Below are 26,961 nucleotides of genomic sequence, written 5' to 3'. Positions count from 1 at the left end.
CTAAAGATGGTTTGCTTTGTCAAAATTCTCTGTGATATGTTGGTAATTGCTGTCATTTTTCTGTTTTTATACTCTATTATTGTTATTGGATTATGATATTTGATTTTTTACTCTCATCTTATGATGACAAAAAGGGGAGAGATGTATGCTATATGTAAGGGAGAGTTTTTCTGAAATTATAAGTTTTGGATGCGATGATTGAGGGGGAGTTTATACTTATTTTTGTTTCTTTCCATCCATTGTTTTGTCATCATCAAAAAGGGGAAGAATGTTAATCTTGATCCCTATTTTTTGATGTTTACAAAACAAATGGATGATACTAATATTTCTTCAAGATATACTTTCAGTTTTGAAGTTATTTGATTCCATGAACAAGTGCAATTGAAAAGGGACAAAGTATGCTGAAACTGTCAGACGCTCAAGAAGTCAGGATCGGACGTTCGATAATCGTTGTGTCACTTCGGACGCAGAAAACCAACCTACCGGACGTCCGAAAAAATTGAAGAAAATTTCTCAAACTCACTGCCTGCTATCGGACGCATAAAACAGGGATATCGGACGTCCGACACTACCAACGGCTAGTTGACTGTTCAGCTACTTTCTATCCATTGGAAGCATTAATGAGGCACTTTCTTGGTCCTATATAAATAGTGGTTGGTCAGACACTTCAAACAACTTTGGCGCACTGAAAATACAAAAGATCTAGAGAGATTTTAGTGAGAAAATACTCTTCAAAGAAGATTTGTAGTCTTAGTGGTGTGAGGTTCATTGTAAGTTTTTCATTTGTGAGTGAATACTTCATGAGTGTAGCTCTGTGGGGGTTGTCCTGAAGGATAGTAAAACGTCCTGGTTTGACCGAGTGGTGTTCGGGGCAAGGAGGAGGTGAACCTTCTTTTGTACACAAGAGTGATTGTAATTCATCAATTTGAAATAGTTTAGTTGAATTAATCTACAAGTTCAAGAGGAGCTGAGTGGTTAATTGGTTTGCAATTCCTTCCTTTTTATTTACTTACTGTTACGTTTGTGATCTTTACATTGTTTATCTCTTCTACTCACAAGCACTTGTACTTTCTTATCAACTGCTCCATTGTGTTGTCGCCTAGAAAAGAGGTTGTTTTCAGGCCTTACAAAATTTTATTAATTTTGCTATAACACCCTAACTTTTACATTTTAACCTCATATACCACCTTAATTTTTTCAATATGGCCCATGTGTTGTAAATAAATTTTATTAATTCTACTATGACACCCTAACTTTTACATTTTGATCCCATATACCACCTTAATTTTTTTAATATGGCCCATGTGTTGTAAATAAATTTTATTAGTTCTAATATGACACCCTAACTTTTACATTTTAACCCCATATACCACCCTAATTTTTTCTATATGGCCCATACGCTACAAGTAAATTTAATTAATTATGTTATGACACCCGAACTTTTACATTTTTGCCCCGTATTTGGTAAACTAATCTCATTAACTCTCATGACACCTTATCTTTTGCAATTTAGTCTAGTATGTGATAAAGAAAAGTTTTATTAATTCTATTATGGCACCCTATGTGACAGCCCCACCTCCCCCTAAGGCGAACCAAAGGGTTCGGCGGACCGCCTGCCCAATTCTCGCCGAGACTCGGTCATACCTCCATCCAAACTGGAATAAAACTATAAGAATCAAAATGAAATGGAAGGGCCGCCGCCACGTAGGATCCAACCATGTACAAGTACACTTTGTTTGCCATGAAAGAATGTACATTCCCGAATACATATGTTACATAAACATGGGGAAACATTTTAAAATATACATATTAATAAGTTTACAAATCCATAAGAAAATATTGTATTAAGATACATTTAGGGTTTTCAAGTTGTCGAGGAGCTATACCAAGAGAACAAAAGAATTTCTAACCAACTCAACTCATTTCTCAAAACATTGCAGTTCCAAAAGATGATTCCCTGTAAGGAAAACAAGGATAACGGAACGGGGTGAGCTAAAAGCTCAATGAGGTACCAATAGTATAAACAGTATAATCAGTAGAATTCATGAGAAAACACTTTGGAGGCACATATTCACATCAAATACGAGAAATGAATGAACATCACAATGTAAAGGATACAGGTGGTTCTTAGGAGCCAAATCCCCGTTGCTATACTTGATCCAACCTCGTTGACCCTCCGTCAACGTTCAATAAAGAAACCAGTCCAGTAGAACACCACTTTAACGCCAAAACCCCGTTCACCAAACATACCCCTTACCGGGCCCGAACGCCAAACAGGAACAGGAATGGTAATACTCGAGTATATCGGAATCAAGAGTCTTAATACCCAAAGATTTCCCAGGAACAAGTACCCATGGATTGTCAATTATCTCGACCAAGCCCTTACTGACTCGATTTAATTAACTCCCCATGAGGTTGAGCTCAAGTTTAACAAGACGATCAAGTTTAATAGGACGATCGTTGGACACACTTCGAAACGATCTCATAACAAGTGCAAGTAACAAGTTCAAGTACATAACAAGTACAAGTAATAGATTCCAGTTTGTTCAGTACAGGCAAGAGAACGAGTGTGATAAAGTACACCCCCGTCTCATACAAGATAAATAGTCAGGAAAGATATTCAATTAGCGAGTTGCAAGTACAGAAAACCAGTTTAGCAATAACTCAGGGAAGTGGTGCACTCACTAGTTCAAATAAGGATAACTTCAAAAGTTTCCTTCCCAAGTGTGGCTTTAATCGTAGGCACCTCCTAGAACAATCAAGGCAAACACTTAAGACTCTACTCCAAGATCTAGTATGGAATTCGCAAGTGAGACTCGGTTACGAGTCATATGTCTAGTCAAAAGAACCATTAATGCAAAGCAAAGAGGTGACCTCGGAGTGAAAAGGTAACAATTAGTTCTAAAGGCATGAACAACCTCAAAGCCCTACCTACAATGACTGACCAATTCCAAATTTGAAGTAGATAATGAAAGTAAGATCAATACTAGGAAAACAGAATTTTCCAGTTTCGCGCAACCCTATATGAAAAATCATATCTCAAGTTTTGTAAGTCTAAAATTAGTAAAAGTTATACCATTGGAAAATACATTCAAAGGGCTATAACTTTCCAGAGAACACTCTCATAAGATTCAGAACACAAGTCAGTCAAACTCAAGCCTCAAGTTGCTACTTTATCCAGTGAAAGACAGAACAGGTATAATATTTTAGTCAACTTTGAAAAATCACCAGAAATTATACAGACAGAAACAGGGTCTGAAATTTACATGGTTTATAGCCCTACGAATCTAGTTTAAACTACAATAAACAGAACTCAATTCTGACATTCCTACATCAAGATATAGTAAATTTCCCGAGACTGTGCAGAAACTCCGCGAAAATTTTGACAGCATTTCCCTTGTCTTTCTTTACTTTCCAACCAAACCTCAACACCCACAAATCACAAGCTATCAAACACCTTTAATTAGCACCACAATAAGGCTCGAATACGAGTCATAAACCAAATCCACATATCACTAGAGTAAAATCATATGAAACGTATAAGTGCAAAATCAAACTAGGACATATGCAGAAACGAAGTTTGGGTTGGAAAACAAAAGGCAGGTTTGCTGTTGTTTAGCGGAATTAACGTAACTGAAACTATCCTTGTCGGATTGAGGTATAATTTACACCTTTTTGAAGCTAAGAAAAAGGGATACAAAGGCCACTCAGTCCAGTTCTTACCCTAACTAGATCAAATTTACCAAAACAACTCCATATTTTTCCAGTTCGAAACTCACAACGGAATTCAACTGGCAGTCCTGATTCATTCACCCTTATCTTAGTACACACAACTCCAAATCAGGTAATTCCAAAGCCATTTGAAAGCTAAGACACAAGGCTATAATTCTTAAGAAGACATTGACAACCAAATCAGTAGTATTCCAGGTCAAAACAACCAATTACAGAAGCTAATTAGCATGTTCGGATAGAAACAGGGCATCAGGGGTATTTCGGTCTTTTCATAGGCTACATTACTCCGATTGATCTGAAATTTTGTAGGCAACTATAAAAAATCATTCTCTACAACTTTTATTGTTTTTCCTAAGGCTGATTCGGCCTCTAATATACTCAAATAAATTTAGACAGAACAGGCTTGCTTGGAACCCTAATCTGGAATTTTAGTTTCAAACCAACAATTTTTCACAAACAATCATTTCCAACACTTACCAACTCCATCTTACACTATAACAAACCATTAATCCATGACTCAATAACATTAAACATATAAAAACAGAAAAATCATGAATAAATAGGAAAATTCACCTATTTCAACCAAAAGTCACAAAATAGCACCTAAAATTATCTCTTTAACTCACATAAGGTACCAATTGAACATTATTAGGATCAAAAGGAAGGTTCCTTGGTCACATACCTTGCAAACCCAAGAAAAGACCCAATTTAACACCTTGGTCTTCCAAACCACTTCACAACCAACCTTAATACCACTAAACTAAGAGGTTTTATGGAGTAATTTAAAGATTAAACGGTTGAATTGAAAGATTGGACAAGATTAGAGGTAAGAAAGTGGAGAGGTTTTTCTTCCTTTTTGCTTGAAGATGGCTGGCCAAGAAGATGAAGAAAATGAGAAATTTTTGATCAATTTTTTTGTATTTATTTGGTAAAGGTGATAAGATGGTCTTATGGTCAAAATGTAAGAATTAATCAACAAGTGACACTTGTCACTTCAATTAATACATGGTTATCCTTTTGTCTCTCCACTCTCATCCATATAACAACCTCTAATTATCTCTTAGCACCTGGTAAAATAAACCCGGTATCCAAAACTCAACCTAACTGGCCAAATTTTTTCGAACTTTTCGCACTAGCGGGTCCCACGTCCGGTATATGCTCTTAATTCCTCAAAAACCAACCGATACTAGAAAAATCATCTAAAAACTATATTTACTCATAAAAATTATTTAGAAAATTTTTCTAATAAAGCAAATGCATAAAAGGCGTACAATTAAATAAAATAAAGTCTAGAAAATCGAAAAATTTACGGGTTCTCACACCCTATGCTTTTACACTTTAGGTTATGTTTATCATTCGCAAAATGAGGATTGTATTGTAAAAAACAATGTTTACCTATTTTTTAATTATTCCAAACATAGCTAATACCTTGTTATAAAGTTAAAAAATATCATGAATTCTTTATTTAGTTCTCTTGACAACATATGGAAAATTACTGATTAACATAGTGTGAAAATAATGGAAGAGAATAATAAAATTTAATATGAAATTAAGTAAAAATCTTGACAATTCCATGACTGGAGTTTGTTATGTATTACAATTTACAATAATCAAATTGTTTATGGTTTATGAACCAGTACATGTATCAAATAGATTTAGTGTTTCATGCATGTATTAGTAAACTATTTTGGTTATTTGATCAACTAAACAAATCGTTTGGTCTTGTCAGACCACAATTCGTGCATAATTGAGAAAATTATTAAATTGATACAAAAAATATTTGCATTAAAATATCTTTTTATGAATCATAAACATATTTTTAAAGTGCTTGTTCCTAACTTACTTTCATTATTTCTACTATGCCACCCTAATTTTTTCAATGTGGCTTATATGTGATAAATAAATTTTATTAATCTTATTATGATACCCTAAATTTTACATTTTAGCCCCATATGTAATAAACTGATTCCATTAATTCAATCATGACACCTTATCTTTTACAATTTAGCCTCGTATGTGATAAATCGATTTCATTAATTCTATTATGGCACCCTATCCTTTACACTTTAGTTGATGTTTTTCATTAGCAAAATGAGAAAGATATTTTAATAAAATATATATACATATTTTTATAATTGTTCAAAACTTAGCTAATAACTTGTACCGAACTTAGCTAAGGTTAAAAAATATCATGGATTCCCTATCTAATTGTCTTGACAACACATGGAAGATTATTGACTAGCATAGTGTGAAAATAATGGCAAAGAACAATAAAATTCAACATGAAATTAAGTAAAATCTTGACAATCGCATGGCTGGAGTTTATTATTAATTACAATAGTCACATTATTTATGGTTTATAAATCAATATTTGTACCAAATACATTTAGTGTTTTATGCATGTATTAGCAAACTATTTTGGTTAATTGATCAACTAAACAGCTTGTTAGGTCTTGTCAGACCACAATTTCATACATAATTAATAAAATTATTAAATTAAAACCAAAAATATTTGCATTAAAAGATTTTTTTTGAATCATAAACATATTATTAATAAGACACTAAATATTCCAAAAACACTAATTTTCAAAAACACTAAATTAATCCCAAAAACACTAAATTTTCCAAAAATTATCCAAAAAACACTAAATTTTCAAAGTTTTAATGTAACAAATAAAGTTCCAGATACAACTTGTGAAGTAAAAAAGCTCAAAATAATAACTTTATTGTTGCAATTTTTTTTTTGAACAATAATTTGATCAATTAGCCGTACAAAAGAGGATGAAAGTGTTATTTTTTTGTCTTAGCTAAAATGGAAGCGGGAAGCTGAAAATTGAAGAAGTATATGTGGGTGAACAAAAGAAGCAGAAACGACATCATTTTGGCTTTGTTGTTTGATAAAAACACTCACAACACTTGCAAAAATTTCGGACAAAAATTTCTTTCCCTCTTCTTGCCAGTTTTGGACACTATCATCTTATTCTTCTCTCCACTGCCATCTTGCTGAAATTATCCAAAAAATCACTTTGAGCCACCATTTTCATCCCTAATTTGAGCTACCCAAAAGATTTGTGCAGATTTTGTGGAGTTGCAGATAGCAAAAATCCCTAGATCGGTGCAGCACTTGCTCGCTAGCAAGAACACAGAAAAATGACCATGAATTTTGGGGGAAAGCCAGAGTTAGAAGACTGAATCTTGAGAAAAACAAGAACTAAGGTTGTCACCGCATAATTTGAGGTAAATGATCTCAAATTTTTCCATCTAATTTCAATATTTTCTATCAAATGTAGGTCGATTGAGGTAAATCTTGATACTTTAAGGATTCATATTTCTTGCCCAGGAATAGGCTTGATATTACTTGTTTTGAGAATAGTTATGCTAGAGATTTTATCAAGTTTGCAGCTGAGCAGTTTGGCAAGGATAATCAGGAGGAGTTGCTGCACAATCGGGTCATCGGAAGCCACCTAGTGTTCAATTTGTTATCTCTCTGCCTCTTTCTCCATTGGCGTCATGCTCCTTCTCCTCTATCTTCCCAATTCTCAATAGCAGCCATGATAATTCCATAGAAAAATAGGAGAGAGATCTCCAAGTACCTGTTCCAAGAGGGAGTTTTCTATGCGAAGAAAGATTTTAATTTGGCGAAGCATCCCGAGATCGATGTCCCAAACTTGCAGGTAATTAAGCTGATGCAGAGCTTCAAGTCCAAGGAGCACGTCCGAGAAACCTTCGCTTGGATGCATTACTACTGGTATCTTACGAACGACGGCATCGAGTTCCTGAGGACTTACCTCAATCTTCCCTCTGAAATTGTTCCTGCTACTCTTAAGAAGTCCGCCAAGCCCCTCAGTCGTCCTATGGGTGGACCTCCTGGTGACCGCCCTCACAGACCACCAAGGTTTGATGGGGATAGGCCCAGATTTGGTGACAGGGAGGGGTATCGTGCTGGTCCCTGTGGACCTCCTGGTAAGTTTGGTGGTGAGAAAGGTGGAGCTCCTACGGATTACCATCCTGCTTTCAGGGGTTCTAGTGGAAGGCCTGGCTTTGGCCGTGGATCTGGAGGTTGTGGTTCAGCACCACCAAGTTCATGCTTCTCTTAGATTCATGTTTTGCTAAATTATGTTATATGCAATTTAGGCTCTCAGATGTTGCAGTTGAAAGTTCTGCATGTTGAGATACGTGGTTGATTGAGACTCTATCTACAGTTTTGGTTGCTCTAGGTCTTCAAATCAATCTAAGGTTAAAATTATTTGGTGGCACCTTTTTTCTGGGTTTAATGGATTATACGCTGGTACTTCTTGTTACTGATAAAAAAAAAAGGATAATCAGGAGATTGCAAAGTAAGGATTTTTATTCTTGTCATAAGGCAAAGATATAATTTGCTCGTTCTTGGCATCCTAGATTCTCTATGAATTCCTTGCATTTGTATATTAAAGCGCTAATCTATAAATATTGAGTGGTTGATTTCTAGATATCAGATGTGATTTTTTGAATTCTTCAATCTGATTATGAGAATAATCAAATAAGTTTTCCAGTAATATGCTTTCTCTTGTGTACTTAGATTATAATTTGCCCTGGTGAGTTGCTTGTAGTCATGTTAATGCAATTGTAGGAATGGTATTTTTGGCATGGACTAATGAATGTTCTGCTTTCTTTGGGTTACTTACTTGAATGTATTAACTATTAAGAGGGGAACAGAAAGAAGATTCTAACTTTTTATCTCAAACTTAGGATTAGTTATACAATGCTTAAGAATGGATATCTGATGGAACCTTGCTTTCTTCAAACTTGTGGACAAGAAGGTTGCCTATTTCATTTCCTGACATCTTCCTCTTCGCTTTGTAGTAGCTCCAATTTTTTATGCATGAACTATAATGAGGGCATGGAAATACTGCCCTGTTCCTTTTTTTTTTTCTTGTTTGTTGTGAACAACAAGTGTTTTGATGAAATTTTGTTGCTAGGTTGCCAGCTTGTGTCCGTTCATTTTTTTGGCTTTTGCCTACTACTACCCTGCTATTAATCCTTTTTGTCCTGTTTGTAACTAATCTTTGAGAAAGCAAGAAGAGAAAAACTGTAAATGGAAGTGAGTTAGCAAGCAAACAAGAGGATGTACATCATGCTTTTATTTTCAAATCAAGTAGATGAAATCAAGTAGAGTGGTTAAGGACATTGTTGCAAGAACATTGAGGGTACATTGCAATTCGTTGCAAATTGAATTATGTGTTACATGTGAAGATTACATAATTTAATGGCCATTTGTGCTCAAGTTGTAGTTATGCTTGACTATTTTCATTTTAACAAGTCGTTGCATTCAAAAACACAATAAAATCATCAAGTGACGTGGTAACTGAGGGGGAAAAATTTTTTGGTACCTTGATGTGAAGCAATGAGTAACTTTTTAAGTTGTGCTCAATATTTGCACTATTACAGAGTGGAGTAGATTGCTAAAGTACCGGGGTAATTCTTTGTATGTTGCATATTCTGCTGAATTTGGAGTGAAACAGTCTACCATTACTTGGCCTTCTAATAAATTCTTGCTCTAGCTTCTTCTGGTGCAAGTTTTATACGTCACAGAGATTAGTAAAGCATTTTCAATGTATTGAGTTTCCTAGCTTGTATCTTCTCCATCTCAATCTTGTGAATTGGATTTTCAGATGGATGTCACACAACGACTTGAAAAAGCTAAGAAGATTGTCTTTTCCTCTAAAGATTGCGTAGATTCTTGAAAATTCAAGAGAACACTGTGAGTCGATTCCCTATCTTTTGCTATTCGTTTTGTAAACCATTTAAATTTTGTAAATGGTTGGTTTAGAACTGAAACTAGAAAAATGTTAGTTTAGTTGTTCTCTTGTGCAGCTATTAAACTAGAAGGGATGTTTTTGATTGAAAGCATTTTCAAAACTACATAAGATATATCTGTTTTCCACATGATATATCACCTGGGACTTCAAAGGGTCATAGGCTATGCAATTTGGAGGTTAAATGTTAAATGTTACTAAACTTTGCACCTTTGATTTTTGAACATGGCAGCATTGGCTAGTTAAATTCTTGATGAGATGCCGCATCCTTTTCAACTACATTTTGAGATGGAACAAAATTTATAACATTCCTGCAAAACTTTTTAGAAGGAATTTGTTGTATGTAGTTGTGTTCATAACTATGAAAATAAATTATTGGTGTGGCTTTATTTGAATTGTTCAAAGTGATCATGTAATTGTCTTTTTCACTGCTACTGTCTTAAATTATCTCAATCATCCCACTTTTATCTATTTCAACAAATGAAATTGCTTGGCATAAAGTCCCAATTTGAGTTTCCATGTAATTGTCATGTTGGATGTGAATTTGAAGAGTATAGTATTAGTGATTTTTTTCTGGCCAATATGCAAACGAGGAATGGCAAAAGTTGTGGTTTTCGAACCTGTTCTCAAAATAAACTCGAATATGTTGATTATGCTATTAAAAGTGCTGACTTGTTTGCAGCATATGTTGATTATTCATTCAAATTCAGTAGTATAAGGTTGTAATAGAATATTTTCTGATTAAAATATACTCTAATGCATTTAATAGTTTATTTTCAATGCAATTCAGCTTCATATTGATCATGAGAAGACTATTGGATATGTTGATAGAGATGACTGAAATCTGACATTGGTGCTGTAATCTATGCTTTAGTTTAGAAATCTAGTACTCTATCTCTTGGGAAGTATATGTATTGGTCATTATTACTTGAACTGATTATGTGGGATATGATTTGGGACCCAACATTTGTGATTCACTTTTTTTTTTGATTAATTTAAAGATGTGTTATGATCATATATATGAATTTGCGGCATATCTTTTATGTTGATTTTGCCTTTTGTCAAATTGAATGTTTTACTATAATTGTTGAAAATGCCATGACAATACTATATTTGTAATGGTCAATGTCAACTCTTGAAGACAAAACTCAGTGACAACTTTCAAAGGAAGGTTGTCACTAGCATGCAAGTTCACCAAGCCTTTTTGTCAAATTGAGTTTTGCTATAATTGTCGGAAATGCTGTGACAATGATGAACAATTGCAGCTTGTTAAGATAAAGTTCAGTGACAACCTTTATGCAAGTTCACTAAGTGACAATTATTCATGTCACTGAATACTAGGACTAATAGTGACAAGTTCAAGTCGTCACTGTAGACTTCAAATTTGTGACGAGTTTTGCTCCATTTATGACAAAAAAATATGTGAAATAGTGACAAGAAAATTTGTCACAAAATGATAACCATTAGTGACGACTTTGTCCTCGTCATTAAATAACAAGATTTAGTGATGACTTTCAAAGGGTTGTCACACGTACCCATTTGTGACATAGAATTAATGACAACGATGTGACAATGGAAAAAGTCGTCACTATACTCATATAATGACGACTTTTTGATTTTTAGTGATGACTTTTTGTTGTCACAAAAGGCCAAATTTCTTGTAGTGTTATATACCGGAAGTTAAGAAGTTACCATCTCAAAATTCTTTTAAAAGAAGAGTGAAAGTACAATGTGCACCATACAGGCACCAAAAACCCATTCCTTGCGCTGGATTCCTTGCCTAGTTATAATACAATGTATCACTTAACTTAGTGATTTAGTGCACTATGACTCATAGCCAAAACTTGGGTAAACCTAGTCTTCAAAGACCCAATGACCCAGATTGTGCCACTGGTGTAGCACAATCTGGTTCATTGGGTCTTCAAGTGGCACAATCTAGGTCATTAGGTCTTTGAAGACAGGTCTTTCCAAGTGTGAGCCATGACTCGCAAGTCTATTTCAATGCAAAGGGTGACACACTCTACTTCACAGATGCTAAACACTAGTTCACAACAGCAAGCGTCTCAATCCTAAAAAGAACAGCTAATTAGCAGACCCACCATGGCCAAAAGACATGGAGGGTTGCCGCAATCTTGAAGGTTGGAAGTTCAATTCAGTTTAGCTTTAATTGGAATTTAACTGTAGTCATGCAAATATGCAAATGAGGCACTATTTGCATTTACATCCATTTGATGATTGAGAACTTTTTAATCTTCTTAACTTCGGTAAGTTTAATGAAAAAAGAATGTTGGTTGTTTAAGTTTTAGTGTATTAGATGAGTTTATGATTTATTGTCTTGCAAAAGGGGCTATTTTCATTACGAAGGCTTCTTCTATTTAAAGGTTTTTTTTACTAACATTTGAGCAATTTGATAGGAGTTTATTTTGCATGTTTTTAAGTATGTTTATTTGATTACTTTTTGTGTGAATTAGGGTTTTTAAACATGAAACTTGCTTTTAATCTTTTATTTTATAAGTTTCATTCTATAGCTAAAATGGGTATTTGAGTAGTTTAATATGCAAACTTGGTTGCATTTGTAGGATTTGAAGAGAACACTTCGAATCAAGGAGGATTCATGCCACTACGTTGGACACGATTTGAGGATGATTTGGAGAAAATTAGACTGACAAATGCAGTTCTTTGGCCTTGAAACAGGACCTCAAAACGTAGGCAATTTTATTTTTATCTCCTTGATGAAACTGGAGCAGAAAAAGACAAAAAAATACAGGAGAGACAATACGTACCCTCAATACACAGCCTTAAGGATGCGTATTTTGTAAACGTGATTACAACTCATTTGGTGAAACTCATTTTGGATCTTGGGAGGTTGTTCACCTACTTGGCTAAGTTTTTCTCATCTATCTTTTACTTGTGATTCAATATGAGTTCATGCAATGAATCTATAAGCCTTCTTGTCTTATATGTTATGCTAAGCTAGATTCTAGATCTAGGGAGTAGATGAAACTTTTGGGACCATAATATGAGTTGAATGGGATTTACACTTGTTACCTCTTGTGTTAACTTGTCCGTTTACGTATGCTTATTACTTGTTATTGCTTAATCACTAATAGTAAGTTTCTATTTCTTGTTACTCAATGAGAATTGATAATAATAATGGAACAAGATAAATGGAACCTAAAGAGTAGGCTCACCAGAGTAGAGGTACACTTAAGTAGATTTTCTTACCATTTCATGAAGGTAAATGACTAGATTTACCATAAGAGTGGGGAAGACCAAACTAGTTTATACCACTACATCATGAGAATGAGTTTTGGTAATATTAGAAATGAATCCATAGTCAAAAAAGAGTTGTAACAAGAGGTAAATTCATTTACTTATATTTTGGACCATAAGTGGATTCTACACCCTAGAACCTAAATATTCAATGTATTTTCTCCAAATATTTCTCTCTATAAGTTTGTTAATTAAAAAGTTATTAAGTGATTTAGTTGCTTTTTCTTGCTCTTTACTTGATATTAGTCTAAATAATAAGTTAAGGTAAGGACCTAGTACTTGTATATTAGCTCCTCATGGGCTCGACCCCACCTATGCCACTAAGTTGGTATACTTGTAGTAAACCGGGAGTATTTTGGAATTCAACTTGCACACATATCTAAAACCCATCACACTTCATTTATTTATTTTGGATTGCCTATGCTTACTCTTGGTTTTGTCACTACATAATACCTCGAACGATTTGAATGCTTATGCAATCAATTTATTCATTTGTGACTCCGGATTTGCTTATTATTTCACAACCACCAAATATTGTGGGTTATTTCGAAAAGCATGCTTCAGAAAAAGAAGAAAAATTCTGATACAAATATTTTGAATCTTTAGCATTATATTGTTGAGGGAAGCATTTCTAATGTGAGAGTTAAATCAAGAAGTTAATTAGTACAAGATCAATCAATTGAGGGAGAGTATTCAGATATTTACAAACTTCAAGCACTTGTAGGATATACTTCTGATCTTGGTTTTCATTTTTCAAATCTTATATGGTTTAGGTTATATATTACTCTTTTAATGTCACTTGCAATCCAATTTTCTGAAACTAAAATTTAAGCTTCAACACAATATTTATGTTGCCTCTACAAGATGATGAGAGAAATCCATGCACCAAATTTTGTAAAGTAAAATTCAGTTCCAAAGAAAGTTCGAAACTTTAGATCTATTAAGGATGATATTAATGCCGATACTTATTAGCATGTACAACAAATTTTTGAAACAAAAATTACTAATAGAAAATGGATAGTCTACAGACGGTGAAATGATTGTAATACCCATAATACTTTGCGGGCCAAGTTAAATAGTATTATTTATGTATCATTAATGAAGGGCATGAAGAAAATTTCAAAGTACAAAATAGTTAGAAATATCAAACATGACAAATATTTTAAAACGGCCAAAAAAAGAAAATAAAACACTTTCGATGAGAGGGGAAAGAGGAAAGTGGAGTAAGAATTTCACAATTATGCTTATGAGAAAGTTTTTTTTTTTTTAAATGTAAATAGGAGGTCTCGGGTCTCTCACTTACACTCACTCTCTCCGTACCACTCCATCCATCCTTTCTCTTATGAGAAAGTTAGAGAATCCTTCCCCAAAAAATTAGACCAATGGTGAGTTTTGGTGTGACAACCCCACCTCCCCCTAGGGCGTATCCCAGGATTTAGCAGACTACCTGTCCAACTCTTGCCAGGACTCACTAACAACCTCATATTAAACATTAACAAATCTAACCAACAATCTATACCTTAACGTCATTGTCCATACTTAAAGTTACAACAAAGATCAAAACTTTCACTAGTACAAAAAACTAAAACCTTTACAAAAACAACAAAAGAGTAAAGCTATGAAGTGGTTTGCTAGTAGTACACTTGACAAAATGGCTTATACAAAAGCTCCAGTCTTCACGAACTCACGTCCTACATTGTTGCCACCGGTTAAGGATAACAACTAATGAAATGAGCTAAAACTTAGTAAGGTTCCTAACATTCCCACGATTATCACAGTTTAACAATAAAGCATATTCAACATTTAAGCAGTCCCAAATACAACAACAACTATTCGAGAAATAATAAAACATTTGGAACATTCAAGGAACAATAACACGCTCATTAAAAGGATACGTGCTGACTTGGAGCCATTTCATTCCACTGTTGCCACCAACTCCGCCTTTCTCCTCCTTATAACCTCCGAAACATTCGAACAATCCCCTACATTAGACATTTGGCCATTAATCTCCTTATAACTCTGGTGGTAATACTCGAGTCTACCGAAAAAACTGGCCCAGGGTTACTAACTTACTCGATCGAGTACGCTTTTGGCTCGAGACGGCTGGCAACGAAGGGCAAGGGCCCAATTCAGCCGATGCGATAAAGTACACATGGCTTACATTCATGCATAGTTAACATTCAATCCTTGGTCATTTACCATTCAATCATTTGAACATTGAGCATTCAACCATTTGAACAGTGCCAATTCACATTCAATTAAGTCGAGTGCGATAAAGTACACGCTCGCCTATGAACAATATAACAATCATTGGAAGGCATTTAACACTCAAACAAACATTCACAACAAGTACTAACATAACATAGTCATTTAATACACAAACATGCAAGGAACACTCGCCGATATCAGTAGATTAAACGTCAATCTCTGGATGATAACATTGATTGCTACCAAATCTTGAGGCAAGATTCACAATCACAATAGATTTAAATTTAGTAGATTCAACTAGCCAAAACATATGCATCTAGTATTCCAAGAAATTCCATATGCTTTTCACTTTAAGCTCAAGACTTTAAGATAAAAGCCCAACACAAGTTTCTAAAAGTAAGGAGAGTAATTTAAGCATCCAAAATATCACCAAATTAAGGTTTCAAGTACTAAAAGTCAAGTTCAAATCAAGGGGGAAAACCACATATATTCTAGATTAACAATTCAAATGCTATCTGGAGCAAAAATATCTTGATTATAACCAAGAGTTTTAAAGAAAACTAGTCAAAACTCTTTTGATTCAAAGCTTGAAAATTTTCGGCAAGCAAATAGTTTGGAAAACTAGGTTTTTCCCCTCTTAAACCTCTTTGTTTTGGCTCAAATCTGACATACATGTGAAGATTAAGGTCTTATAAAGTATGTTGAACAAGAATATATCAAAATCACCACAAAATTTCTGAAAAGAAAGCTGAAATTCTCTCTCTCACTCTCAGCTAGCCATAACAGAAATTTTCCAACAAGATCTCCATCAAACATTCCGACTTTCTTACTTAATTCTATGGCAAATGCACTATATCTTATAACTAACATGTCATGAGACTTGTAACATATATTCTTGGCAAGAAAATCCATCACAACTTCAAAGATAAAGCTCTAAATCACAACTTCAAAGATAAGGCTCTAAACTAAGTTGTTCACTACATGCCTTAAAATTGGAAATTTAACAAGCAACTTGAAAATTAAAGGAAATCCTCCATCAACTCCTTCCTTTTAACTCTAATTGCACCATATATGAAATATAAGAGACAAAAGATAGGTTTTCTAGCAAGTTTACCTCTTTTTCTCCCCACAAAAGATGGTGAGTAACCAAGAAATGATCACAAGTTTCTCCCTCCAAGAACTTCCCTCCAAGCTTGATTCAAAGATTTATGGAGTGCAAGATGCTTTCCTCTTTTTTTTTCTTCCTCGCTAAGTTGGACAAGAAACTTAAGACTAGAAGTTGTGTTTTCCTCACTCTTTTCTCTCTAATTTCGTCCAAGAGGAAACCCAAAGAAGCAAGAGGAAGATTCTAGTGAAATAACACTTTGTTGGTTTGGAAAAGTTTGATCTTGGTCAAGACCTTGTATGGATGTTTGACAACTAGCAAAGTCACAAGTATATCCACCAAAATATCTTTCTTTTCCTAAAATATCTCCTAATACTCCCTTTTTATAAAATCTCCTTTACACAAAACTCCCTCTTTTCCTCACAATTTATACCACACACGCCACTAGTTGGTCGAATTGGAATAATTCCCTTTAAAAATCAACATGCAACAAATTAGAGGAGCAATAGGGTACACAATCATTCCTCAACCATTAAACCCTAAGCCCTAAATCAATACAAATAATTTAAGAGGAAAGTTAAACAAATAGATTTCGGATCCTCACATTTGGGCCATCCATTTCTCAAAGGAGCCAAAGAACACAAAAGGCTTAGTGTAAACGAGGGGCTTGCTCAGTGAAAGACATGGCTTCCTACTTCAGATCTTTTATCCAAACTCCGTATTTTTCCGTCTTTTCACTCTTTACTTGATCATTACGTGTAATTATACTACTCGTATAGGCATAACTCATAAGAGTGATGATGCACTATTCCGTAATCAGTGCATATAGTTTCCAACAAAATTAATTGTATTTCCTAATTAGTAGAGTCCCTTGATCACACGTAAAGAATTACTTTTTCTAAGATAACTTTTCGATTTACACAAGTACAAAAAATGAAGCGGTAATAAATGTCATTGATCTGTAGTCCTGTTATGTGAATCGACCGTCTTATTTGCAAATAACTGTAGAAACTAGAGATTGATGGCAAATTTGTGAACTGGCGGGGCCATGTCAATGAGTCACACCAAATAAATTAGGTTAAATATCCATAATTTCATGATAGATAATTACTTGTTCCTCAATCGAGCTCTTATCCAAAATTTTGCAATCCATGCATAGCACATTGGTATCGAAATGTTAAATCCAGCTGTCTAGTATCTTTTACAAAACGCTAGCAACCAAGATGGTAAACCCAACTTTATATTGTCTTAATCATCCTTAATAAACTCTTAGGCCGCGTAGTAATTGCAATGGATAACTCATAGCTCCTTCATCTAAAACGGTTTTCCTCAATTAAGAATGATTTATGTCGTTAAAGTCAAGCTAAACCCATAATTACGTTTCTTTTTGCTTAAGCATGTTCATAATTTTAATTCCAGTTGGTTTTTTTTTTTTTTTTATATGGCAACGATTATGAGTTAAATTAACGATAGTCAATATAAAACAAAATAAAATAAAATAGCTCAAAAAAATCATCTATACAAAATAAATTAAACTTTGAGTTATTTTCTGTGCTTCCATTTCAGCAAGTATTTTTTCCTTTTTATTTACAAATTCATGATTTTCTCTTTTCTAACCATTTCAGTCACATTTTCTACGTAAACTTAATATTAAAAAAAAAAAAGCTCACTTCCTATATTTTTCTGTTATTCACCTTCCTTATATACAACACGCACAATCTTCTCAGAATCTTGATCCTTAGGCTGTCATATCTTATCTTCCATTTATACCACCAGATCGATGCCAATAAATTCAATGTAACTGAATGGAGAGAACTACCCAAGATGAACAAGAAGGAAGAGAAAACCCTAGAGCCAAAAACCCCAATGGATACTCTTTCTAAGGATTTCGCTAGTGCTACTTTTAGTGAATGCCCTTTTTCCTTGTTTATTTGATCTCTTTTTTGTTTTTTATATCAGAAACTCTAACTCTAAAGAACTTACAAAAAATATTCTCTCTTGTTTTTGTCAATTCAGTTTATATTATGGCAGAGTGAATATTTTAATTCTTAATGCATTTGTGTGTTATTGTATTTATGAGTTTTTCTTCAAGTAGGGGATTGTCCAAATGTTATCATGGGAAAGCCAAATCTTTTAGCAACCTGTCTGAAGCTAAGTGTGCAAGGGATCTGGAGAAAAACGAGCCGGAAATTAATAGAAAAAGAAGCATGCATATCAAAATAAAAGAGTTAAATAAGAAGATCAAGTTGAAGACCTCAGCTAAGCTATTTATTGAAGATGAAGCCGATGAACAAGATGAAGAATTGTTCAAGTTCAATCTGGCCAAGAATGAAGTCTCATTGGAGAATAGTGATAGTGAGTAGGATTTTAGTTTTCTAGGTTTATGAGGGCTTATATATATGATTTACAAACTGTTCTTTTTTGCATTCAATAGAACTTGAATTGGAATAATGCTAGATACTGTAAGTAATATTTGGTATTACATTCAGAGAATGTTACATCATAATTGTAGGAGAAATATTGGTAATATTTTACAAATTCAGAAGTAGTTTATTAATTAAGAATTGTGTATTACACTAATTTTTCATCTAGTTTTAACAAAAATTAGAGATCTCCCCTCTTGATTTAAGAATAACAGTAACCTCCTCTCATGTTTGTTAGATCTCAATTTAAGCAGTCGATCTCAATTTTTTTTTTTTTTTAAAAAAAAGAGCCTTGGTTTAGAATGATTATGGCTTTTTAGGTACTTTATTTTTTTGAAAGAGAATTAAAGAGTACAATAAAAAGTCCGATGTAGACTAATCCCTTCCAACATAGATAGGAATAACAATTGGGGCGGGGCGGGGGTTTCCCCGTTAAGAAACGGGGCGGATATCCCCGCCCTATCCCCCGCCCTGCCACCTGTTAAATATATTTTTATATATGTATATATAATATTTAATTTAATTAGTTACAACCTGTTATAAGTATTATATAATGTATATTAGTATATGTAATATAATTGATATTAACAATTATGCTAATAATTATACATGTCTACTAATAGAAATTATTAATTAGTTATACTAAATTTAGTAATATATTTATACTAAATTCCTAATTACACTTAACACAATTACACTTTTTCTCAAAACAAAATACAACAATGATTTAGCGATTGTATTTATTTTAAAAGTGAAAATTTGACTACTTTAGTTGTATTTGTTTTATCATATTAGATTGTATTCAAATAGTTTTCGTTTGATTATTTTTGTGGATTTCAATTGTAAAATTATAATAGATAATGACTTGATGATGTGTAGATATTTTAGTACCTAATTATTTGTTAAAATTTGACTACAATGAAATTATATAGCAATTTTTTATTAACCCTGTGGATGCCTCCATGGGGGAAGCGAGGCTGAGAGCGGGGGGCAGGGGACGGGACGGGAGAGGGGTCCCTCGCTCCAAACCCACCTCGTTGCCAATCCTAAACATGGAAGAATGCTGGTTTGCACTGTAGTTCCTTATCCAAAGTTATGTTAAATTTGCAACCACAAAGTACTATAACTAGTACAGATTAACTAAAATTTTCAATTTCCTGAGTTGATGTAACCCTATGAATTTACTTATCTTCTTCAGCAAAAGATTTAAAAAGTTTATTGAATGTATGTGTATCTTTGAATATACACCCCTTTTTTTTCAATGGAAGATTCTAAACCTTACAAGTAAAAAGGAAAAAAGGAAAGGAATTCATAATTAAACCAAGAATTTTGAAATAATCTAACCAATGTCCTTACCAACTAAGTTAACTGATACCCGCAATCTTACGGGTGAATTCTTGGCAGGCTTATCAAAGAAATTTCAGGGGGTTATTGATGTAGAGATGGTGTGTGGCTATTGCTGCAAGGGAAGTTGTAACTTTTGCTTTGAATTTATCAATCCCAAACTCAACTTTAGAAGGAGGCGCTGCCTTAATAATTCGGAAAATCAGCAGTACTAAAGAGGTCTTCTTTGCTATTGGTCAAACGATTTGCAATGCTGTCCTATTTAGTTACCCAAACATTGATGTTAGTTGGGTTCCATGAGCTGCAGATAGGGTTGTGCATGAATTCTAGTGTAATATGCCAAAACCACTAATTTTGTCGAGTCTCTTTGGAATTTACTCCCAAGCTTTGTTCATTGAATTTCAGCAAGTTTAGTAATAAAAATTTTTTTATTTTATCCAAAAAAAAAAAAAACTAAGCTGGGATTGGTACATCACATCTTGTTACTGTAGGCCTTTTTTTTAATTTTTGTTTTTGATCTTTAATGGGGTTTTGTGTCAAAACGAGCAAAGCTTCTTATAAATTGGGATTGGGCTCAATTCTTAGGTCCAATTGCAAATGAGCCTAGTTTGGGCTTCAATTGACCCAGCCTTTTTCTGCAAATAGAATGGAGTTTGTTTTACCATAGATAGTTCATCATCACCATATTCTTCGTGTGTGTGTGAATTCCTGGTGTCCGGTAATCACACGACTTCTAAACTAATCCAGAGTCGAGCCTTGATACTCATTTTGACATGCTCGGATTAACCACTTCTTATGATTCCTAAATTTGTGGGCAATGTGGTCAGCTGTGATTTATTGCTGTCAATTTGCTTGATTACCTGTTGGTGAAGACAAATTCTATATGGAAGCATATTTCTCCTCTTCCTTTAGAACGAGTTAGTTCAAGAGGTTGCGTTTTAAACGAGTCGAGCTTAGCCGAACTTTTTGTCTTCCAAGCTGGACTCATTAAGCTATCCAGCCGAGTTTGCTTTGCTTATTTATGTAACAATTTGAAAATTGTGTTTGAACGTAGCTTGTTAAAATTATCCCAAATTTGAATTCGAGGTCGAATTTGACTCGCATAACATAAACAAGCATAGTTCGATGAGCTCGATCTCAAAAAAATTCAAATATGCTTGAATATCTTATACAATTTTGCAACTGAAAAAATATAATCAATTTGATTTTATCTATTGAATGAAAAAAAAATTCAACAAATATAAGAAGATTCCAAATATTTAAACAAAACACAATTCTAAACCATCATGACAAGATAAATCTACATAATTACTAAGAACAACTAGTAATACTAGCTTGAATAAATGTACAAATGAGCTTAGAGCTTAAATAAACTATTCGTGAGCGGAGCCAAACTCAGCTCATTTAGAAGACAAGCTTAATTTGATGTTTGAACTTTCTCATTTAATTAAATGAACCTAACAAACCGAACTCGAATTTTTATGATCCGAGCCGAGTTGAGCTCACAAGCCGCTTGTTCGTTTAACAGCTCTACCAAGAGGCCATCTAACCCTTGCATTAGGCTGTTTATTTCATCCAGCATTTCCTCATGCTTGTTGAGCTGTGTGGGTACTTTGTGAGCAAAAGAGGATTGCCTAAAAAAACTACAACCACTTCCATACTGTCCAATGGAAATTGCAATTCTATGCAAAATTCTAGAAAATGTTATTTGATCAAGAACTCTCGATAAATTTATGTTTTTAGTTAATATGAACGTAAAATAATTGGCATCTTTTCATTTATCATTTTATACAGAATGCTGAATCCTTTTTTGGTTAACTCGGCTAGATGACTAACCATGCTCTCGAGGGAGACCAAGAACCTGAGAACATTCCTACCAATCAGAATGAGTCTATTCGTTAATCCTGCTTGTGAACTGAGCAACAAATTCTTTCAGGATGCCTTGACCCAATTAATGTCCTTAAGGGTTTTATATTTGTCTCATTATCTTAGTATTGTTAAGCTGCCCAATTTATTTAGTGGCTTGAAACAACTTCGTTTCCTAAATCTCTCCTCCACAAACATACAAAAGCTACCGAATTGGATATGCTCCCTGTACAATTTACAAACCTAGCTGTTATCAAGTTGTAGGACCGTTGAAGAGTTGCCAGCAGATTTTGGACAATTAATTGACTTGCGCAACCTGGATATTAGAGGAATTCCATAGAAGAAAATGTCACTATAAATGGGTAGACTAAAAAGCCTTCAAGTTTTGAGTAATTTTGTGGTAGGTAAAAATAGTGGTTCGACAATTGAGGAGTTGGGCAAGCTTCCTATGCTTCGTGGTAAGCTATTCCTTTCAAGGCTTAAAAATGTTTCTGCTGGTAGAGATGCATACATGGCAAACATGAAGGGCAAGAAACACCTTGAAAAGCTAACTTTGAAGTGGAATGGTGATACTAATGAATCACAAGTTGCAAAGGATGTGCTTGATAAACTCCAATCTCGTTCGAATTTAAAGCGTCTAAAGATCGACGGATATTGCCGGACAAGCTTTCCAAATTGGTTAGGAAACCCTTCATTTTCCCATTTGGAATCCTTGAGTATATCCAGCTGTGAAAATTGCTATATCTTGCCTGCACTTGGTCAACTACAGGCCTTGCAGTCACTTGAAATAAATGGACTGAGTAAGATATCAACCTTGCCTGCACTTGGACAGCTATGGTCCCGGAAATTACTTGAACTTGTTGGAATGGGTAATATAACAGCCTTGAGTGAGAGTTTTATGGAGACATCACCACCAGCACAACCAAACCATTTCCGTCTCTCAAAAAGTTTGAGATTTAAGAGAATGCCAAATTGGGTGAAGTGACATATACCGGAATGTGAAGTTTTCTATAGAGAGCTTGGTATAATTGATTGTCCCAAGCTGATTGGAGAACTTCCCAGACAACTTTCATCACTGCAAAGGCTTGAGATAGGTGGTTGCCACAAACTTGTGCTTCCCAATGGTCAATTGGGTATATTCCAGGGAGACGTTAAACAATTCTCATCTCTTTCCGTATTAAAGATTTCATGGATGGAGAATTTGAAGGAGCTGTGCCGAGAGCTCAACAAGTTAGCCAGTCCTGAATATTTGGAGATATATAACTGTGGGTCTATATTACCTTCTCCCATGAGTTACCTACCCGCCTCACTAAAAACACTTGTATGTGGTACTTGCCGCAATCTGGAATTAGAGAGTGAAACCTGGCAAAGTGGGAGCCTGGAGTCTTTGGGATTAAATGGGTGCCGCTCTCTCAAAGCTCTGTCATTAGGCTCCTTTCATATGCTGAAACATCTCCGCATAAACTTAATGCCAAAGAATTGAGATGCTCTCGATTCCTCCAAGTGAGATTGGGAATCAAAGTAGCAATCTGACTTCACTACAATCCCAAGACATCGGGGTTGCTATGATCTAATCTCTTCTCCAGGTGGAGGATTGCCAGCCCCCAATCTAACAGAGATTAGTCCAAGCAATTGCACGAAGATGGAACAGATGGAAGCCCTCCTCCCATCTCTTCGGTATTTAAGCATATATGATTGCCCAGAAATCGAGTACTTTCCAGAAGAAGGTTTGCCCTCCGGCATTCAATCCCTTGTGAGTTGTGATCTCTGATTGTGAAAAGCTCATGAGTGGCCGGAGAGTGGGATTTGGATAAACTCCCCCCCTCTCACAAACTTGAGCATTGATGGTATCAATGAACTAGAGTCATTTCCAAAGGACTGGTTTATGCCTTCACTTAAATCTCTAGAATTGTGCAGCATGAAGAATCTGAAAATGCTAAGCTATTCTGGTCTTGGGAACCTGACTTCTCTTGAAAATCTAAAGATCAGTTTTTGCATTCGACTCCTGTCCCTACCAGAAGATTGATTGCCAACCTCCCTCACTACACTGGAAATCACTCACTGCCATCTACTACAATTGCCGCCAAATACAAGACTGCCCGCCTCCCTCACTACACTGGCAATCACTCATTGTTATCTACTCCAGTCGCTGCCAAATGCAGGACTGCCCGCCTCCCTCAATGCAATGCGAATCGAGCACTGCTCACTGCTGAAACCAAGCTTAGAATGGGGGAGAGGAGAAGACTGGCCCAAGGTTGTTCATATCCCCTTCATACTAGTCGATTTTGGGATAGTCCCTTAATGGAGACACGTGTTACTTGTTGAGAACTGGCACCCAAGGTTACAATACCTCCGTTACGATCCGCAAGAAACTTTTTCTGAATATGCTCTTTTTTTTTTCTTTTTTTCAACTGTTTTTCGTATTATGCATTCATTTATTCTACTATCTGCCACAAATTCAAGCAGATAAAATCTATACTCCAAATCACGCTTGCGCTTTATTTGGATTTTTTTTCATTCTTTTTCATGCATTAGTGTAATTGATAATGTGCGTAAATTGTGCATGTATTCTTAATGGCAGTTTGCATCTTTAAAGGCACAATCAAGGATAATGTGTTGAATTCAGTTCTTTAACTATCTAAAAATAACAACTAATAAATGCAAGCAAGTCTTGGTTTTGTGTTTAAAATAGAGATCGGGTTCAAATATCCCTCTTCCTTCTCTCGACTTCTTAAATTTCACTCTTCTCTACGAAAAAAAAGTAATAATAATAAATGCATTGTCCATTCAAACTTTCCAATCTCCTCAAGCTTCATCTTAAATTGGTTGTGGAGAGTTCCTTTTCTTTTAGAAGGCAAAAGGAATATTTCACTTTATCAGCTAGAGAAGATAGGGAAGGATTTCAAAACTTTCTTTCAACTCCAAATCCAGTTTGAAGGGGGAGCTGCATGTCAGCTTTCTTGGATTAATTCTTGCCATACATTTGATGTAATTACTTTTCTCTACTTTCAAGAGCCCATCATTATGGACCCTTGGCTGCATAAAGCTCTAGTGACATTGTGTTTAGCTATGCGATTCAGGGAAATCAAGGGCTTGAACGAAAGGAAACAAATGTTCTTTGTATTATAAGGTCCAATAACCTTAGTACTCCTGGTGGTTTGGTAGTATGATATGCTATAGCAAGGGAATAGTGGAGCAACAAATATAGAAACAATAATAGGATGTGCTAGTTTGAATGCATTGTATTCTAGGATGATACCACCATATTAGCTTATTGAGTAAAATTTTTTTGAAAGGTATCAAATTGAAAAGATCCAAAAATAATGGCTTTGAAATTCAAGTATGTTTAGTTGAGCTTGATTGAATATTTGGGATATTTTATACTTTAATTTGAGCAGACTTTATTAAAGCTGTGGGAAAAATAGGTGGACGCCCATGATGGGCTGTCCAACTCGGTTTCTACCTGAAAGTAGAAACAAAACAAAAAGAAATGAAAAGGAGTAAACAGGTAACATTTTCCACTGCCCCACCGAAAAAGGAAAGGAATAGAGACCGACAAATGTCTCTATAAGAATTGATAGAAGAAGCAAGAACAAGAGTGAGCTTTCGAGTCCTTCTTCCAATTTTCTCCTCTTCTAGAAAATAGAAGAACTAAGAAAATATAGCCTAGGATTTGGGTTGTGAAAAGTGTGTGATTTCCACTGTGATTCACACCCGACCAAGAGCATGTGATTCAGCTAGAATATTAAATCTAAAAAATTCGCTGCGACCAAAGCTTTAATGTAAGGTAACCCGATTTTGTTCGTCTTTAATTTCCTACAATGGTATCAGAGCCTCTAAGGCTGAATTCATGCCCAGCCATGCTCTGAGAAGTGTTTTGCACTGGTTTTTTGGTTAAAGCTTAGAGCATGAACTTTAATGGCCGATTTTGGCACACATAATTTCAGGCCATGAAATTTATGGAATATGTTCCTCATGTGGGTTAGAATATACCTGCAAAATTTCATCGTTTAATTCTCTCTTGTTGTTGAGTTTTTTGAAGTTTACATATGTGTTGTCGAGCTATTTTCGGAGAATTTCTGCAAATTGTGTGTGCAAAATTGAATATGTTTTATTACATATTTATGAAGTACTCTGAAAGAGCTTTTCAACACTATATCATGTGCGCAAAACGGATGCTCAGACAGTGAGAAATCTAAGTTCAAGAGTCCCTAGTCACATAACCTATAGCCGTATTCATTGACTTATGTGAACTAATGAAGAAGAAGACAAGCACGCGAAGACACTTGCCATGTTGTGTGGCTAGGGCTGTACTAGCTAATAAAAAAAACCAGAAAAACGCAACAAAAATGAGTTTTCTTTGGAAATTTGCAGAAAATCATCTATGAATCAAAAAAATGTGATTCTTGCGCCAAATTTTTCTTGTATTTTGCTCTCTTGGAATATATGATAATTTGAACTATCAGTTACCATTAGAAAATAGTTCAAATTTTTTTTGGTATATTCATGAAATTAAAGAAAATTGGAATAAAGGCTTGTATTTAAGTCCCTAATTTTTTTTTTTGGTATGATTTATATATTTAAGTCATGTGTGCATTCTATTTGGAATGTTTTAATTAAGGATATCTAGTTCAATTTTGTCTATGAATAATTGATAATAATTATTGAATTATGCTATCATTTGAGAAAAAGCATTTTTTTCTCATGAATATTAATGCATAATAAATGTATGTTGATGTATGCATTTTATGTTATTACTGTATATGTTTTATTTAAGTGGGAGGCATGGGTTAGTCAAGTTAAAATTTCCACCCAAAATTAGCATATATATATTGGAATAATATTACTTTAGAAGTTTTTAGTTTACAAGAGATTATTGGAAGCTATGCAAACTTTCGATCTTGTACTCATTACTTCTAGTAAATATTATTTCAGTAATAATGGCTGCAAATGAATAATATATTTTTAGTGCTATTTATTTTATTTTATTTTTTTTTGCCTTTTTTGTCTATTTGTAGCTTGATTGAGAACATGGCTATTGCGACAAAAATTATTGTGGCTGAATTAAACAAAGGGGAGAAACTGAAAGGAGACAATTTCGATGTTGGCATCGAAGGGTTCAGTATATTCTTGAAGAGCAAGAATATTTGGAGGCTCTCCATCATACCATGAGTGAACCAGAGTATGGGGATATTCCTCACCATCAGAAAAATCT

General features: G+C 34.6%; 1 protein-coding gene and 1 pseudogene across 1 annotated transcript; both read left to right on the top strand.

The window, feature by feature from the left end:
• The first annotated feature begins 7,283 nt into the window (after positions 1-7,283).
• LOC113713265 (small ribosomal subunit protein eS10z-like) lies at positions 7,284-7,829 on the top strand (annotated as a pseudogene).
• Positions 7,830-22,104: 14,275 nt separating this feature from the next.
• Positions 22,105-23,229, top strand: LOC113713972 (putative disease resistance RPP13-like protein 1). The gene is made up of 2 exons (XM_027237770.1): positions 22,105-22,615; positions 22,751-23,229. The coding sequence occupies exons 1-2, from the start codon at positions 22,105-22,107 to the stop codon at positions 23,227-23,229; spliced, it is 990 nt and encodes a 329-aa protein (XP_027093571.1).
• Positions 23,230-26,961: the final 3,732 nt, after the last annotated feature.

The sequence above is a fragment of the Coffea arabica genome, chromosome 10c, assembly GCF_036785885.1.
Source record: "Coffea arabica cultivar ET-39 chromosome 10c, Coffea Arabica ET-39 HiFi, whole genome shotgun sequence".
Classification (NCBI taxonomy): Eukaryota; Viridiplantae; Streptophyta; class Magnoliopsida; order Gentianales; family Rubiaceae; genus Coffea; species Coffea arabica.
This window is presented reverse-complemented; position numbering and strand designations above follow the sequence as displayed.